Source organism: Peromyscus maniculatus, chromosome 6 (assembly GCF_049852395.1).
Source record: "Peromyscus maniculatus bairdii isolate BWxNUB_F1_BW_parent chromosome 6, HU_Pman_BW_mat_3.1, whole genome shotgun sequence".
Lineage (NCBI taxonomy): Eukaryota > Metazoa > Chordata > Mammalia > Rodentia > Cricetidae > Peromyscus > Peromyscus maniculatus.
This window is the reverse complement of record NC_134857.1, coordinates 136,620,769-136,636,661: the sequence shown is the minus strand read 5'-3', so window position 1 is coordinate 136,636,661 and position 15,893 is coordinate 136,620,769. Positions and strand designations below refer to the sequence as shown.

The window sequence follows — 15,893 nt, the reverse complement described above, 5'->3', positions numbered from 1 at the left end:
CTGTCAAGATTAGGGAAAATAAGGGGAAGAGAAGAGGTGTACCACTGAAGACAGGGAGGAGAGAAGTGGGGGCAGGGGTGCACGTGTGTGGCGAGTGTGGAGTGTGAACCTTTTAAATTCCAAGGGAGAATCTGAACGTGAAGTGGTCCTTACAGGATGGAAGTGCCAGTGTGTGAGAGGATGGGAGAGCTGAGAGGGAGTGTGCTCATAACATCGAGATTTATGAGGGTTTGGAAATGGTACTGGAACACGCATGTGGGTGTGACAGAAAAGTGCATGGGAGATGAGGCTCTATATGAGAGTCTGAGAGGGGAGATATAAGGGCTATGATGAGGACCAGAAATTAGGAGAGAGGGAAAGCTGGAGAAAGGAGGTGAATCAGAAATGACAGTGGTAGAACTGAGAAGATGAGTGTGAAACAGTACAAACAAAACAGAATAGAATAGGGAGGAACAGGAGAGTGAAGTCAGTGAGGGGTGAGTGGAGGGGGATGGAGACATGGGAAAGGGAGAAACAAGGAAAGAAAACCGCTAAAAGAAAAAAAGAGCGGAATTGGGAATATTTGGATCTTACTGTTCAAGCGAGAGGGAAAATAAATGGAGCTCGGAGGCAGCAGTTGGGAAAAGTCGCTTACGGAGTGAACAGAAACAAACCCTGTAAACTTGTCAGACTCCTGGAGTATCGCTGGCAGCAGAGCAGAGACCCGTCTCCAAAGTGGCACCTGCCCCTCCTTCAAGCCCCACACTCCTCACCCGGACTGCCCAGAAAGTGTCTCCCTCCCTCCCCAGTCCAGCCAGCCCCCTGCCCCGGGGTCGGAGGAGCCCAGGAAGGGTCATTCGTGGGTAGCCAGAGGTGTGGTGTTTTGCTAGTGTGCAACAGCAGGATTCACGCCGGGTGTAAAGCAAGAGAGAGGCAAGGGGACAGAAAGATACACTGAGGCAAGTGTGGAGAGGGCGCGCGGTCCCTACCTGAGCACCGCCGTGTCACCTTTCCTCACCAGCATGTTGTCCACGGCCGCCCAGGGGAAGTCCACGCTCTGCCCAGCCGGGAGGCAAGAGCACAGGCTCAGAAGCACCGCCGCCAGCCACTGGTTCGAGCAACAAGCGCCCTGCGCCAGGAGCACCATGTCCGTGCCTGCCAGGCTGCTCGCTCTCCGGCAGCGTCGGCTCCCACCCCCTGCTGCTGGCGAGGCTGCCCGGTAACCAGGCGGCGCGCCACACGAGATTTTTTTTTTCCTCTTTTCCTTTTTCTGAGTGGGTGGGTGGGTTTCTTCTCTTTCTCGCCCCCTCCCTAGTTGTCGGGCGTAGTTTCCCTCTTTCCCCGGCCTCGCCTCCTTTCTGCTCGTCTGCAGCTCGCCTTCCCTCCCTCCCCTCCCGCCCCCTGGCACCGCGCTCCACCTCCTCCGGGGCGCCTAGCCGCGTCCGGAGCGTGGCTAATCCCCGGCGGCCGCACACTGTCCTGCGAGGCGGCGAGCAGAGCGCGGGAGGCGGCGCAGGCAGCGCGGGGCGCAGCAGCGGCCGGCGGCCCCCGGGCTCGCGCGCGTTGCCAAGCGGCCGTTTCCGTAGCAACCCCGCCCGGGGATGGAGGACCAGGCTGGGAGGGGGGCTGAGAAGCGAAAGAGATAGATCAAAAAGAGGGAAAGAGAGGGACAGGGAAGCTAGGGCGACGGGGGTTACGCCGAGGTCTGGTCCGGCTTCGCAGCACGAGCAAGAGAGCTGTGCGGGCTGCTGGGCTGGGAAGTCAGGGCATGGGGGCCCGGCCTGCCCTTCGGTGCGTTTAGCTCCCGGGGCCTCCCAGGGCCCCCGACTTTAAAGTGCTCAAGTTGGGGTCGGCGCCATCATGACGCCCGAGACTGTGAGTGAGTTGGCTTTTTTGTTGTTGTATGTGGTTTTTTTTTTTTTTTTAATCCTGACTAGCTAACCGCGCTGTTAATAAAACTGCTAGCTAGTTCTCTCTCTCTCTCTCTCTCTCTCTCTCTCTCTCTCTCTCTCTCTCTCTCTCTCTCTCTCTCTCTCTCTCTCTCTCTCTCTCTCTCTCTCTCTCTCTCTCTCTCTCCTCTCGTCTTTCTCTGTGAGTCTCTCTCTTTTCCTACCTCTGTTATTTGTCTTTAGGGGGTATGTCTTTTTACCCTCCTTTGGAGGTGGGCAGGGACAGTGGCGGCGCTGCGGCTTTGCAGGGACAGTAGAGTGATACCGGCCTTACTGCTGAGAGCTAGCGCGTCTGTGGGTCCGCCAGTGCGGACTGGAGGACGCCTGCCCTTCTCTGTGCGTCTTGATACTAACTTGTGCGTGAGTGTGTGTGCGCGAGTGAGAGGGAGATGGAGTGTGCAGGGCGCGTGCAGGGCCGGGGCGCGCGCAGCACGCAGGCGCACTGGGAGGGATGGGCGGGCCTTGCTGGGATGCAGAGTTGGAGAAGGCTGCAATCAAGTGTTTTAATTGTGTGGAGCTAGGCGGTCCTGTTATGTAAGAGGCAGTTTAACCCATTTGAGCCTATTGGGTGGAAGGCTCGCACATTCGGGTGAAGCCAAGACATTCCTCGGCTCTAAGGAGTCCCAGTTGTATTTTTTAAACAACCTCCCAGCTGGGGTGGACTCGCATTCTTTGAGCAGCAACCTCAGCTCCCCAAGCAGCATCCTGCTAGCCGACGCCCAGGTCAGGGCAAAGCAGGGTCCGTGGCATGGAGTCACCCCACAGTCCACTCGTTTTATTTATTTTAAATTTTTTTCCCTTTTGGCACTCATTTTTCAGCCTCCTAGATCTCTTCCCGGCGATTTGCAAATCAATGAGAGAATCTGAGTCCAGGGCAGCGGCTCCAGTCTCCGTGAGGAGTTTGGGAGCAAAAATGGAAGTGGGGGGAATGGGTAGTTAGAAATAACTGACTCTCCCCACCTGGCTTCCCCCACCCTCCGCCTGTAGCGGAATTAAAAAAAAAAAAAAAAAAAAAAAAAAAAAAAAAAAAAAACACGTTCGTCTTTGACTGATGCTCATTTGAACTCCTTTTTCTGAACGCCAGCAGGGCCCCGCGGCAGAGCGCACTGAAGCAATGATCTCTACAGGGGTCACCATCCGGCTTCCTCCCCAAGCTGAGCTCTTGACGAGGCAGGCAGGGAGTCATAGTTGTCGGTGGTACCCAGGGCGGCTTTTTAATTTTTATTTTTATTTATCACGATGTCTAAGGATAGATGGGGTAGGGCTAGCAATTTCCACCGCCCGAGACCACCCAGCCTGAATTATCCCGGAGCCTCTAAGCAACATCACCTCCCTGCAGAAGATTCCCTGTGAGGCTCAGCAATTAACCGCGGGGTTTGCAGCAGGAACTACTGAGGTGATTAGTATTCAGGCTTAATTCTCAGAACCCGCTCGGGAATTGAAAGTGCGGTAGTATTCAGCCGCATTTCGAAACATCAATAAAATGTTAGTCATTTGCGGATGAATGAAAACATTTTTCTTTACCGTCTGCTGTGCTAGGGAAATAATTGTCGAATGGCAGCCTCCCGCTAATACTGATGCCAGAAACCTAGAGAACGCTCTCCTCTCGTGGACTTCATTTAACATTCTTGGCGGTGCACTCTGGATAAAGCCTAAAATTATCGAGGACAAACGAGGTATTAGAAGACCTGACTTCCCACTACGTGGCCCGTTAGGTCCATGCGGTATTATTTCGCTATCGATAAACTAGACGCCAATGAAAAGAGGCAGAAGGATCAGCTTCTGGCGTTGGGCCAAAGTTTAAGGATACTGTATGCAAGGATGGGAGAGCCAGCACCTTCGAGTACAAGCCACTGAAAGGCATCTTTTCCTAACTGCTTTCCCCAGAGACTGACATCCTCAGTGCGCGCGGGGGAGTGGGGTGAGGGGTGGGGGGTGGGGATTTCTGTGGCCCAGGACTCAGCTCTGCGGCAATTTTAATATGTACAACAACCCGGCAGGCTTGTAAACTGAAACTGGAGCCACTTCTATTTAAAGGCAACCAGTTTCTTTTCCGTGTTTCTGGTTTCTATCTCGGCTTCTATTCGATAATCAGAAAACAATTAACTCTTACAGAACCTACCCAAATAAAAGCAGAACGGATAGATGCGCGGGTATTAGAGTTATTCATAGGTCTGTCACAATTAAGGAGCACAAGAATGCACCTAGGTAGCTGCTCTTGCCCCGCGCATTTCTGCTAATTATCAGCTTGTAATGGCCGGCTTTCACCTGGACCCTTCTGAGGGTTCATATCTGAGAGGATTTTACATGGTTTCCATCATTTGCTTCTGAGGTCCCAGAATTCTTCCCAGCAGAGATATAAATCCTGGAATTCTTGGCTTCTTTTGAGGGAACTCTGGAGCAAAACCAAGTTAGAAAGTGAAAATGGTAAAGAAAACCTATCTGTAAAATAAATGGAAAGCCACCACGCTGACTTGAACATTTTGGATGGTGAAGCCCTGACTGGGTATCATGGAATACAGCCTTGGCCAGAGATCTTAGAAATGGACAGAAATTGTATGTCTTACTTTGTAATCATGTGCTTTGCTATTTCTAAATCTCAAGCTCTCACATTTGAAGACTCATAATGACCAATATGGAGTTGATTTGGAACAGATGTGGGGCCAAACAGTGATGACAAATAATTTTCCATTGATTTACACTTTTCCCCCTCTGACCTACAATTTTAAACACTCAATGGTATAGGAAAAAAAACACTTTTATAAAGCTTATTTGGAGTCTTCTTTTACAATTCAGTGGTGCAAATGAGATTGCTATTATGAAAACATAGGATAGAAATTCAGTTTGCTTTTGTTGATCACTGGTAAAGCCAGCTTCAGCTCCTAGATCATTACTCCCTGTGCATGAAAAATTTTAGGCAGGGCAGGACCTAGGATCTAATTGAAAGAACTAAAAATAAGAACACTTTGTAATTCCTGCAGGAGTCAGTCAGAGACCTGCTTGGCCAGGAAATAGGCGAACAGATTTCTGACTTGCCTAGTGATTCGTTTTGAGTTAAACCAGTTTAAGTTGGAAGCATTTTCAAGTCATTGTGAAACGGAAAAAGAAAAAAAAAAAGCTTTAGGGATTATTTTCTAAAGATTCTCAGCTTAGACTCTGAACGTTTTGAAATTAGGTGACTGGGATTGCCTTGGCATCCGATCCTCAGCAGTTAAATGCTAACAGCACCAGGAGATGGCAACTGTGCTGTCTTTCCCTGCCATTACTAAACATCCTGCCATACAGAAGCAAATCACTGCAAGCTAAGAACTGACCATTCGGCTAGAGATCGCAAGTATAAACATCTGTCTGCTTTCCTTCCTGCTCTCCGATATCATGGAGGCAGAGCTGTGGCCAACACCTCACACTGCTCTGAAGCGTACAAAATAGAAGTGGCTCCTCATTACATCAGACTCCTCACTTGGCTCTAATTCATTGAGGAGACCTGATTAGCACAGTTGGGATTTAACAGTTAGCACAGAAGGATTTAATAATTAACCCCAACTGAGCACCTTCCCATGACCCCACATGGACTGTGCTCTGACCATATACAGTGACCACCTCTCCTCGGTGCTGGAATGTGTAGTTTGCTCCTGTGTGGTTCTGGGAAGTAGGTTTGTGGAGACACTCTTAGATTTAGGTCGGAGTTGAAGTGATAAGTCTCAGCTATAACAGAAGTTCACATTTTGTGGCCTCTTAAAAAAAAAGAAGTGTATTTGAAGTGAAGTAATGAGCTTCCTTCCAGGATGAGCCGCCTCGGGCCTCTGTGTGTCTCACGTTGGACCAACAGTTACAGGGTGGCAGCGTGGGAATGAACGTTGAATAAAGGGGAGGGGAGTTATTGACCTGTGGAGGCATCTGATCTAAAGAGTGAGTCAGAGCACAGAGGTCTATGTGCCACTGCTGTGGGTGGGGATGATGAGCAGGCCCTTCCCAAAGTGTTCCAGAACATTCTCCAGAGAGACTCCACAAATGTCACCCAAGAGCTTAAACTGTAATCTTCTAAGTGTGAAAAAAAAAATTCTCAAATGCTAAAATTTTTATTCTTTTGGCTTTTAAGATGAGAGATATTTAACTTCATATTTAATTTAAATTCACATTTAGTTACATATTTTCATGGGTTCTACAAAATCGTAACTTTCATTTAATAATCTTAATGATAGTCTCATTTCCAAAATTCTATATGAGCATCCAATATATGAATTAAAACAAAAACAACAAATTTGATGTTTTTAATTATTCTGTGGAAAGCAAAAATAAATATTTTCTCAAATAAGTATGTTATGTTATTATTCTATTTCATACTTTGCCAAAGGGTTCTTATTCAATGTAGACATTTTTATTCTGTGCTTTTTCTGTCTTTACAATGACTGTTTCCTTCATCTTTTTTGTGGGGGGATTTCTATATTTTGTGCATCTGTAAAAGAGGACTGCTTACTGAGCAAACTTAAGGCATTTTGATTGGAATTTGAAATTTCATCTGCAATAATTGCTGCTCCTAATTTCATAAAAGGAATAAGGAAAAAAAAATGACTGCTTTAACTAGATTCAAATTAAGTAACTGTGGCCTTTCAACATAAGAATTCTAGAAACTTCTGCATTGTTATGTAGCATGAATCTTTAAAGGTCTTATTAATAAAAACAAGCCTGGAGCCTGGAGCCAGCACCACACACCTCCCAAGAGCTTTGTCTGCATTACCTCCATAGTTTTACTCAAAGTAGCCCAGTGGTGCCCAGTCCTAGCAGTGGGGGCAGAGCTCTGCCGTGGTGATGCTGGGGGCACCGGGAGGCAGTGAGGTGGCACCACTGCTGCCATGGCGTCGCCTTTTCCTCTTCTCCAGCATCCAGGCCTTCAGCCTGTAGATCCTGCCACCTGCATTCAGGATGGGTCTTCCTCCATCAGCTGCTCCTCTCTGAAATACACATCCCTTTGTCTCCCATGATTCTATACCAAGTCAGTTGACAGCAAGGGTAAACATCACAACTAATAAATATTGGGCATAGAAACAAAGTTGTGTCCTGGCACCTTCCAATTGGAAGTTATAGGCTTGTGCCAGTGAAAACAGTACGGTGCATTACATGATGCAACAACAAAGTATCTAGAAACAAATGTAAACAAATACACCAAGTTAAGTTTCAGCAATGGTACCCCAAAATTAAATAGATACTGCTGGGAACATTGAATTCCCACATCCAAAAGAATAAAGTTGGTTTTTTATCTTACAGTTTGCAAAATATCAGTTCAAAAGGATGAAATATCTAAATATAAGATCTGAACTCATCTTTATCCCTAGTAAAGAACATGGAGGGAGACATCCTTGGTACTTACTTTGACGTTAATTGAGACAGCACACCACAGTCTGAGGACAAATCAAAAGTACACACTGGCAGGATATCACTCTAAAAAGCTTTCAAACTGAAAGTTATCAAAATGGAAAGTAGTCTGTAGAATAAAGTATGTTCAAGTTGCATATTTGATGATGAGCTGATATTCAAAATGTAAACTCTTACAAGGCAATGGCAGGAAGAAAATAATAGATAAAGCTGGACTCTGGGTGAGCAGACCCAGATCTTTCTCCAAAGAAAACATGACTGATACTGTTGTTATATTCTACTACTTGTTTCTGTCGCTCTTGTTGCTTGTTTTGTGTCCATCATAATAGCTCTAGCTCACTCTAGCTCAACTCGAACCACACGTCTTCAGGAAAGGCCCACAGCAGAGAAAGGCATGAAAAACTACAAGTTCTGAGTGGTGAACCAAGTGTTACATCAATACCTCCAGGACGTAAGGTCTCCACAGCCGACTGTGAGACTCCATTCCCATCAGCACTCAGCAGCTCTATGATGGAGAACCAGTGACAGCTGTGGCTGTGGGCTCCCCTTAACTCTGGCAAGACAAAAATAGGATACTGTGCAATCTATAGGGTTCTTCCAGAATAATCTGATGCACCCTGTATTTAATTGCTAAACATTTAGGATTGCCACTGCAGGTCATGGTCAGTGTAGGCCTCATCAACAGAGGAGGCTCAGTCCTGGGCGGTCAGTACTAACTCTCTAGCTTCCAGTTCTTCTGGATACAGCTCCTAAGCACAGGCAATCTTGAAAACTGCTTCTTGTTTCATTACTGTAAAAATATTTTGCATCTATGTGACCTCTGAATTTATGTTTTTCCTATCAATTAAAGGAGAATTTTATTAGAACTGTAACATGTGAGTTTGTATATAATATATATGGACAAGTTAAAGATAATAAAAGTGTCAGAAAAGGTTTTAAGAATGAGAATACTTAGAATTAACTACAATTTTAATTTTAGTAGAAAATATAAAACTTTATTCTGGTACATATTTTCTTGAATAGTCACACATGCTATTTATAATGTATAATATTTAGACTTACTATTTTTGGGCTCAATAAACTTTTGTGTTATACTCATTGAAATAGTTTCATATGTGACACTAGCCCTCACTTTATGAATATTTGCATAGAACTCACAATTTCTGCATAAGGCATATAAAGCATAACTTTGGACAAAAAAAAAATAATGTTCTTTATTTCTGTAACTATCGCCGTGAAGTTACACTAATTCTGGCCTGTCAGTTATATTTAGATTAGTGAGTTATCACTGATCTTCGATCACTGGTGGGTAATGTAATTTGCAAACCCTGACGCCATCAGAACTTGGGATGCTATTCTGTCCCGTGTTCTCAGAGACAGCAGAGAATGGATCAATTTACTAAACGCTCTTTCTGTTCCAGGTTATTGTTTAAAAACCAACCTTGGCTTTCTCAAATGACTCCCTTACTTGGGAAATTTATATACAATTGCATTAGTTGTCAGTGTGGCCTCATGTGGTTTTTGAAGATTAGAACTAAATTTTCAGATGAATTATTTCCACAAACTTTTCAGTGGGCAGTGGAGGGACAGCAGGGGAGTAGGAAATGATCTGCTTCCTGACAAGAGCTACATTTATGTTTTTGTGATTCAGTATCACCTGTGTACTTATTCAATACAGCTTGCTATAGATGACCAGCAAATTCTCTAAATCATCTTGTGAACTATAGAACAATTGTCACCATTTAATTATAGAAGCAATTAAAAGTATAATCAGGTGAGAAATAAAGAGGATTTAAGCCAAATCAGATACAAATGTTTGGAAAAATTTCAAAACCACTTCCTCCTCTGACAACTTATGTACCAAACTCTAAATTTTACTTTACTTAACTGGTTTGAAATATGTGTTTGCATACAATAAACATAAGTAACAAATGTATTTAAATACATTTGTTAGTCACATTTGTGGCATAAAGTATTTTAAAGTTACTTAATAAACAGGATTTGGCTTAACATCATATTATACTCAATTCATTTCTTCCTGTTGAAATCCAACAGTAAATTATCATTATTTGATTTATCTACTAATAACAAACATATTTCAAAACATTGTTTGAAATTGTTGAGGGTGGTGGTGCTGCAGTTGGGTCTCATGTAAACAAGGCTAGCCCCAAAGTTGCTGTGTAGTTGAAGATGACCTTGAATATCTAGCCCTCCTACTTCCACCTCCAGAGGAAAGCTAAGCGCACAAAGGGGTACAAGAGATCAAACCCAGGGACCTGTGTCTTGGTAAACACTCTAGAATGAAGCTCATCCCTAGCCCTAAGCTTGGAAATACTTCATTGATACTATATTACATCCTAAGATTTTTTTAAATTTCATTTTTTGTTTATTTTGGTGTGTGCATGTGAGCGTGTGGACCTTAGAGCACAACTTTGTGGAGTCAACTTTTTCTTCCACCATGTGAGTCTTGGGGATCAAACATAAACCATCAGCCTTGGTGGCAAAAACCTCTAGCCACTGAACCACCTAGGTGTCCCATGTCCTAAGTTTTCTTCTTTAGGAAGAAAATAATAAATCCTTGTCTGTATTCTTTTGATTTTTACTTCCTTTTGGCAAGAGGTAAATTGAAAATTCAGCATTGCTTTTAAATAGAGATTCATCTCCTAACACCCCTTGCCCACATACAGTCTACTATTTCAAGGAAATCTCTTTGGCATACAAAATTATTCTGCCACATACATATCTAGCCCCACATAATATTGGGAGGAATGACCCAAATCATCAACATGTGTCAGAATCCAGGATCTGACTGCTCTCACCCTTATTAGCCCCTCAACCATGGGCTGAGGTATTTATTTTCTAGTGTGACTGTAACAAAGTTGAAGAAGCAGAGAAATGAGTTGGTTTTTTTTTTTTTTTTTTTTTTCATGGTTTGGAGGCTGAGAGTCAAAGACACCGGTCTGACAGGGTGAGTTTCTTTTGTGTCTTCCTTCACTTGCTGGCTGGTAGCTAGCTGCCGTTGACTTACGGTAGGGACAGACCATATTGCTTAAGGAGTCCTGATTATTTGGAGCCCTTTTGGTGGCTCTGTGGACAAATACAGACACTGAAGTGAGGTTTCAGCATAGGGATTTTGAGAGGACAACTTTCTGGCCAGAATAATCTTCCTCCCTTAAGAACTAACCCATTATATTCACTGCTACCACATTCCATACCCCCAATGTACACACAAGAGAAGGGGCCGGGAGTACTCACTGAAGTAATTAATGTAACCAGCATGTCTTGTGTATGTCTGAACATTCTGAAAGAGTTCAGAAACTGAAAAGACACAGCTCCCATTTTCACTGTGACCTTCCCATCCACACGGCGTGTTTTCTTTCCAACACTCTTCATGCTACATTCTTCCACTTTCCATCCTTCCTTCTCCCCATTCCGTTTCTCCTGACTTCAAAGTTTGTATTTTGTTTTCATGGCACCTTTGTATTGTTTATTCCTCCTACAATTTGATGAACATAATTACCTACATATCCATTTTCCTGAAATGACAAGATTCTTTTCTTCTATACCCTTGAAAACTACTCCACCATGCCTGTGCATCACATGATCTTCATGTGTTTATCTCTGATGGGCACTAAGGTGGGGGATTTACTGAAAAACGTGTAGAAACAATGTCTCATTACACATACAGATTCTGAATATTCCTTGAAGGATTTCTCCTCATATGGAAATGAGTGATATGTTCTCTTCTAACTGAATTTGGCTTGAGTTCGGTCTTACTGGTTATGGGCATAGCTGCCCCATCTTGCTTTGGATTCCATTGTTTATTTGTCATCCTTTCACTTTCTGTCATTGTATGTCTCAGACTTGTTTACTGAGGTGAATTTCTTGTGGGCAGCATATGGTTGTGCCATTAAAAAATAAAGTCAGCCAGCATGTCCCTTCCTTCCTTCCTTCCTTCCTTCCTTCCTTCCTTCCTTCCTTCCTTCCTTCCTTCCTTCCTTCCTTCCCTCCCTCCCTCCCTCCCTCCCTCCCTCCCTCCCTCCCTCCCTCCTTCCTTCCTTCCTTCCTTCCTTCCTTCTTTCCTTCTGAATATGAAGGGGCTGAAGAGATGGCTTTTTGGTGAAGAGTGTGTACTTCTTTTGTAGAGGACCAAAGTTCAGTTTCCAGAACCCACATTCCACAGCTCATAACTATCTGCAACGCCAGCTTTTCCCTTATAGGTTGATTGTGGTATATCACACAACTTGTAACAGATTGTGACCTAGTGAGTAGTCAATAACCACCATGTATTATTATTATTATTATTATTATTATTATTATTAGGCAAATTCTAATCAAATACATAATGAAAATTGACTTTTGCTCTAAGCAGGGTACCAGAGAAGGAACTGACCAGCACTATGCACTTACTGTGTACCTGGGACCAATCCAGCACTGTAGCAAGAGGTATCTTACTTAATTTTTGTCTAATATTGCCTCCCATGCCTTGTTTTTAAAAGAATAAAAATTTAGTTACAAATGATAGAAGAACTCACTCAAGAGCCTGCAGAGAGGAGCAGAGCTTCTGATGGGAAGCTAGGAATGCCTCATTGCCAAGGAAGTTCTCTGTCCATTTTGATCAGAGGAAGGCTGTACTTGAATCATGTATCTTGTTTGGATTCTGAAACATCTGAACCCAGTGTGGAAAATCAAGTGGAGACAATTGTCAGAAACAAAAGAGCAGGAATTTCTACAGGATGAGATTTAAACATGGTCTAATTCTCCAAGTCCTGTGTGTTCTGCTGATAGGTTTGTGTGTTTTAATATCTTATGTTAGGAGCATGCATTACTTTTAATAGTACATCTCATTTCCTCTCTAGGGAAAACAGGAGATATGTTTGTATTCTGCAGAACCACAGCAACTGCTTTCCAGGCATTGCCTAGTGATCTTGGTAATTGTACGATCACAGAGCCAGAGAAAAGTCTACTCAGGGTCTTGATAATGGCTCTACAGGATCACAGCAATGCTCTCTCATACGATGTCCTTTTAAAATAATACATATTTTATGTCCCTGTATGTATAAATTAAGCTGTCCAAGGCAGACTAAATCCTGACGACTTTGTTAATTATATATTGGGGTATGGCAGAACTCAAGCATAGGAATAAAGCCAGGTCTCATCCAGAAACACTCAATTAGAATATGGGACATGGTCAGCAACTACTCCCTTTGCTTTCTCTTCTGGTATTGATTTTTTTCAAATAACTTTCTACTGAGATATGGTGGTCTAAAAAGGCATAAATGTGTCTATTATATTTTATAATAAATAAAGCTTTCAAAGCCACCCATTAAAAATCCTGATACTAATTCTGAAAAATAAGAGGGGATAAATACTTTACATTAATGATCATTTGATTGTCACTGTGAGGTCAGGTAAGATATAAATCATATGAGCGGTATAAGCTTTGAGTACTGGGAGTGTCTCATATTGCAGCAGGCCCCCAGACTTTAATAAGCCCCCAGACTTTAGCACAACTGACTCCACAATGGAAGTATCATTCAAGGCATAAAACTCAGCACATAGATAGCACCACCTGCCGAAATGAAAACAAAAACTTAATCCATCAAAGTCCATAATTCTGAGAAAGTCTCTAAAGCTTTTTGGCTTCTGCAGTTCCACCTCTTGCTAACTGTTCCTGTTAATTGAAGTATGTCAGCCCAGGATTTTTTTTTTGTGTGTGTGTGTGCTTAAGTATGGTGATATTTTATTTGTGCTGAAATGTGACTTTATTTGTATGTTGATAAAGTTGCCTAGGGGTCAGAGCTAAAAGCAAGCCATTTAGCAGAAGTCCCATGGTAGTAGCACACCCCCTTAGTCCAATCCCATGGCAAGCAGAGTCTCTGTGTGTTCAAGGACACAGCCAAGCCATGACCCGAACCTTTAATCTCAGTATGAACCATAGAGATCTGGAGGTATGAATAGACAGGCAGTGATGAGGAAATCATGTGGTTGGGTTTTAAACCAATGAGAAGGTAGAACAGAAAGGCAATAAAAAGACAGGTCACACAGGAGAAGGTCTCTCTCTGAGGGGAAGGACAGCAGTGACTGGTAAGCTAAAGGCTTCCCTAGTTCTCTGAACATTTGGGCTTTTAACTCTGCATTTGGCTCTGCGTTTCTTATTTAATAAGACCATTTAGATTTCATCTACACTTAAGAGCTAACCCTGAGAAAGGCTCATGGCTACAGTGGGATCCTGAACACCCATTGTATTTGCTAATCTCTAGACAGATAATAAAAACATTCTATTGGCTTAAACCTGTGTCCAAGTTGTCTTCTCTTGTGGATACTCCGCAACAATGAAAGTTGACTACATCCTATGTCTACACATCATGATTTACATATTATAATTTCAGGGGATTACTAACTATTCGTATGTTCTAATTAAAATCATTTTCATATTAATATCTATTCCCACTACTATCTCCTCCCCCTCAATAATTTGCTTCAGTTTGCAAAAGTGGGATGCATTGCTGTAAGTAAACTTTGGCAGAACATTTGTCTCCTGGAATGTACCTTGTGTTGACACTCGTGTTATCCCTGCACTTGGAGCTCAGTAGTCCACAGTACTGCCGTTCACTTGAAGATGGCCCCACCCTGTTTTGCTGTGGTGAGTACATGCATGCATGCATGCTTTGAAGCAGTACGTACCAGAGATGCTGTGTGAGGCTGGTAATGGGCTTCCCTATTGCAACCATGCAATGGTACTTGCCTTCTTCTCTGGCCTTGCTGACTGGCATTCGCAATGATGCCTTACAAGGATTGCTAATTTGAGTTTGGTTCAATCCATTGATAGATAGTTGATCTACCAGAATGTTTATACACAAGCCCACATGCTACTGTTCAACAAGAAGGAACTGTTAGATATATATTTTAGTACTTGAATTTCTGGAAATGTTTATTTTTCTAAATTAGTATGTTTTACTATTCTATGCAATTATCCTAGAGCTTTAAGTCAAAATATTAAATTACTAAAAAGTAAATTATTTGTCACATTAAAACCTAAAATGGCATGTTTTTAATGCTACATATATCATGAGGGCAAGATTAATTTTATGAGGGTAGCTCCTGATTTTTCCATGAAATTAGTTTTACTCAACCACTAAATATGTAAATATATATATATATATATATATATAGTTTATAGCATAAATAGATGCTAGATTTCTTGTTTAATTTTTAGTTATAAGGTAATATACATTTACATTTTTTTAAACAATTTACATATTTTTTAAAAATTTAACTAGGATGCTATAAAGGTAAAAGTTTGACACAGCTTTATATTTTAGAATAAAACTGTAATTTTTTTCCTATCAGTCACACTAATAATCTCTGAAATAGTTTTTCCAGCTGTGTTTTGCAGGAACTAAAAGTTTTTGGCACATACTTGAGAATCAATGAACCTGCTAAACATTTCACACGTGGTGTGTAGTGTTTCTTGTCACTAATAAAATTAATAATGATCATATTCATAATTTAAAATTAGGATGGTATTAGCCAATAATTGGTGATAAGCTAATAATACAGCCAGGAATAAAATAATCAGAAGGAAATAATATATTTTAGAGAGCAATGCTCCTCCAGCTAATGTATTCCTTTCTATATACACCTCATTGCCTAACTGCCATCTCAAAATTAAACTAATTATTTTACTAATGAACATAACTAGAATCTGAAATAAGGATATCTATCTTTTGTAAATTAGGAATGCTTACAGTTTGAATAAAAAAAAAACAAACTTGTTTTAGAAACAGCCCATTTATCCTGGAGATGTTTAGTGAAATTAGAGTCAGAAAAACAAGAAACAAAATTGATTTCACATAAGTGTAGGCATTTTTAAAAACAGAAATAGAGTTCATAGTTTGACTTCTGCATGAGGATATATCACTTTGAAATTCATCTTCTTATCTAGAAGAGAATAGCTAGTTAAAATGATTGTTTTATTGAAAGAAGAAAGTAAAGATTATTCTAGGATTATAATTTTGAACTTTGATTTTTTTTCTGTAAAAGGACAGCATGAGCTGGAAATGATTACATCATTGGGAAGTATATTTTAGCCACCGAGTCCTCTATGAAAGCAACAGTAGATTAACACAGAATTTCAGGGTCAAACAACTCACAATTGGATCAGTAATTTGTTGTGATGATCTATTCATTGACTTGACTGTCCTGAAGGATACACAGACAGTTGGGAAAACGTGGATTCTGAATTTCTTTTCAGGTTGCCTGAGGAAGAGGCTAATATCTGAATCAGTAGGATGAGGAAAGAGACCCAACCTTACCAACATGAGTGAGTGTCAGCACTCCATGGAGAGACCCCAAGCAGTAAGAGGTGGGAGAAAAGATTTGAGTAAAGGGAAGTTTCTGCCCCGCCCAAAGACCCAGTAGCTGCTTTCCAAATAATTGACTTGTAGGCTTAATGTTACTTGTAAATGATCAGGTGGTAGCTCAGGCTTATTACTAACTAGCTCTTATACTTAAACTAACCCATAATTCTTATTTATGTTTAGCCATGTGGCTTGGTACTTTTTCTCGGTATGTCATTCTTATCTTGCT

The 15,893-nt window shown here is 42.0% G+C and overlaps 2 protein-coding genes across 11 annotated transcripts in view; one reads left to right on the top strand and one right to left on the bottom strand.

The window, feature by feature from the left end:
• Negr1 (neuronal growth regulator 1) overlaps nt 1–1,465 on the bottom strand; it is a 736,170-nt gene extending 734,705 nt beyond the window's left edge. The window contains exon 1 of the mRNA XM_006974907.4: nt 969–1,465. Coding sequence (XP_006974969.1) covers nt 969–1,126 — 158 coding nt within the window. The 5' untranslated portion in view covers nt 1,127–1,465. The remainder of the gene's footprint in view (nt 1–968) is intronic.
• Nucleotides 1,466–1,527: 62 nt separating this feature from the next.
• Nucleotides 1,528–15,893, top strand: part of LOC143274021 (uncharacterized) — a 211,603-nt gene continuing 197,237 nt past the window's right edge. For 8 of the 10 annotated variants that reach the window (XR_013052443.1, XR_013052442.1, XR_013052448.1 and 5 more), the window contains exon 1: nt 1,528–1,854. Coding sequence is in view for 3 of the 10 variants with exons in the window: in XM_076575286.1 (XP_076431401.1) it covers nt 1,840–1,854 (15 nt within the window). In the remaining 7 variants the exon portion in view is untranslated. Of the gene's footprint in view, nt 1,855–11,330; nt 13,948–14,569; nt 15,628–15,893 lie in introns of those variants that run through there. The other 2 variants (XM_076575287.1, XM_076575288.1) reach the window with 2 other exon arrangements.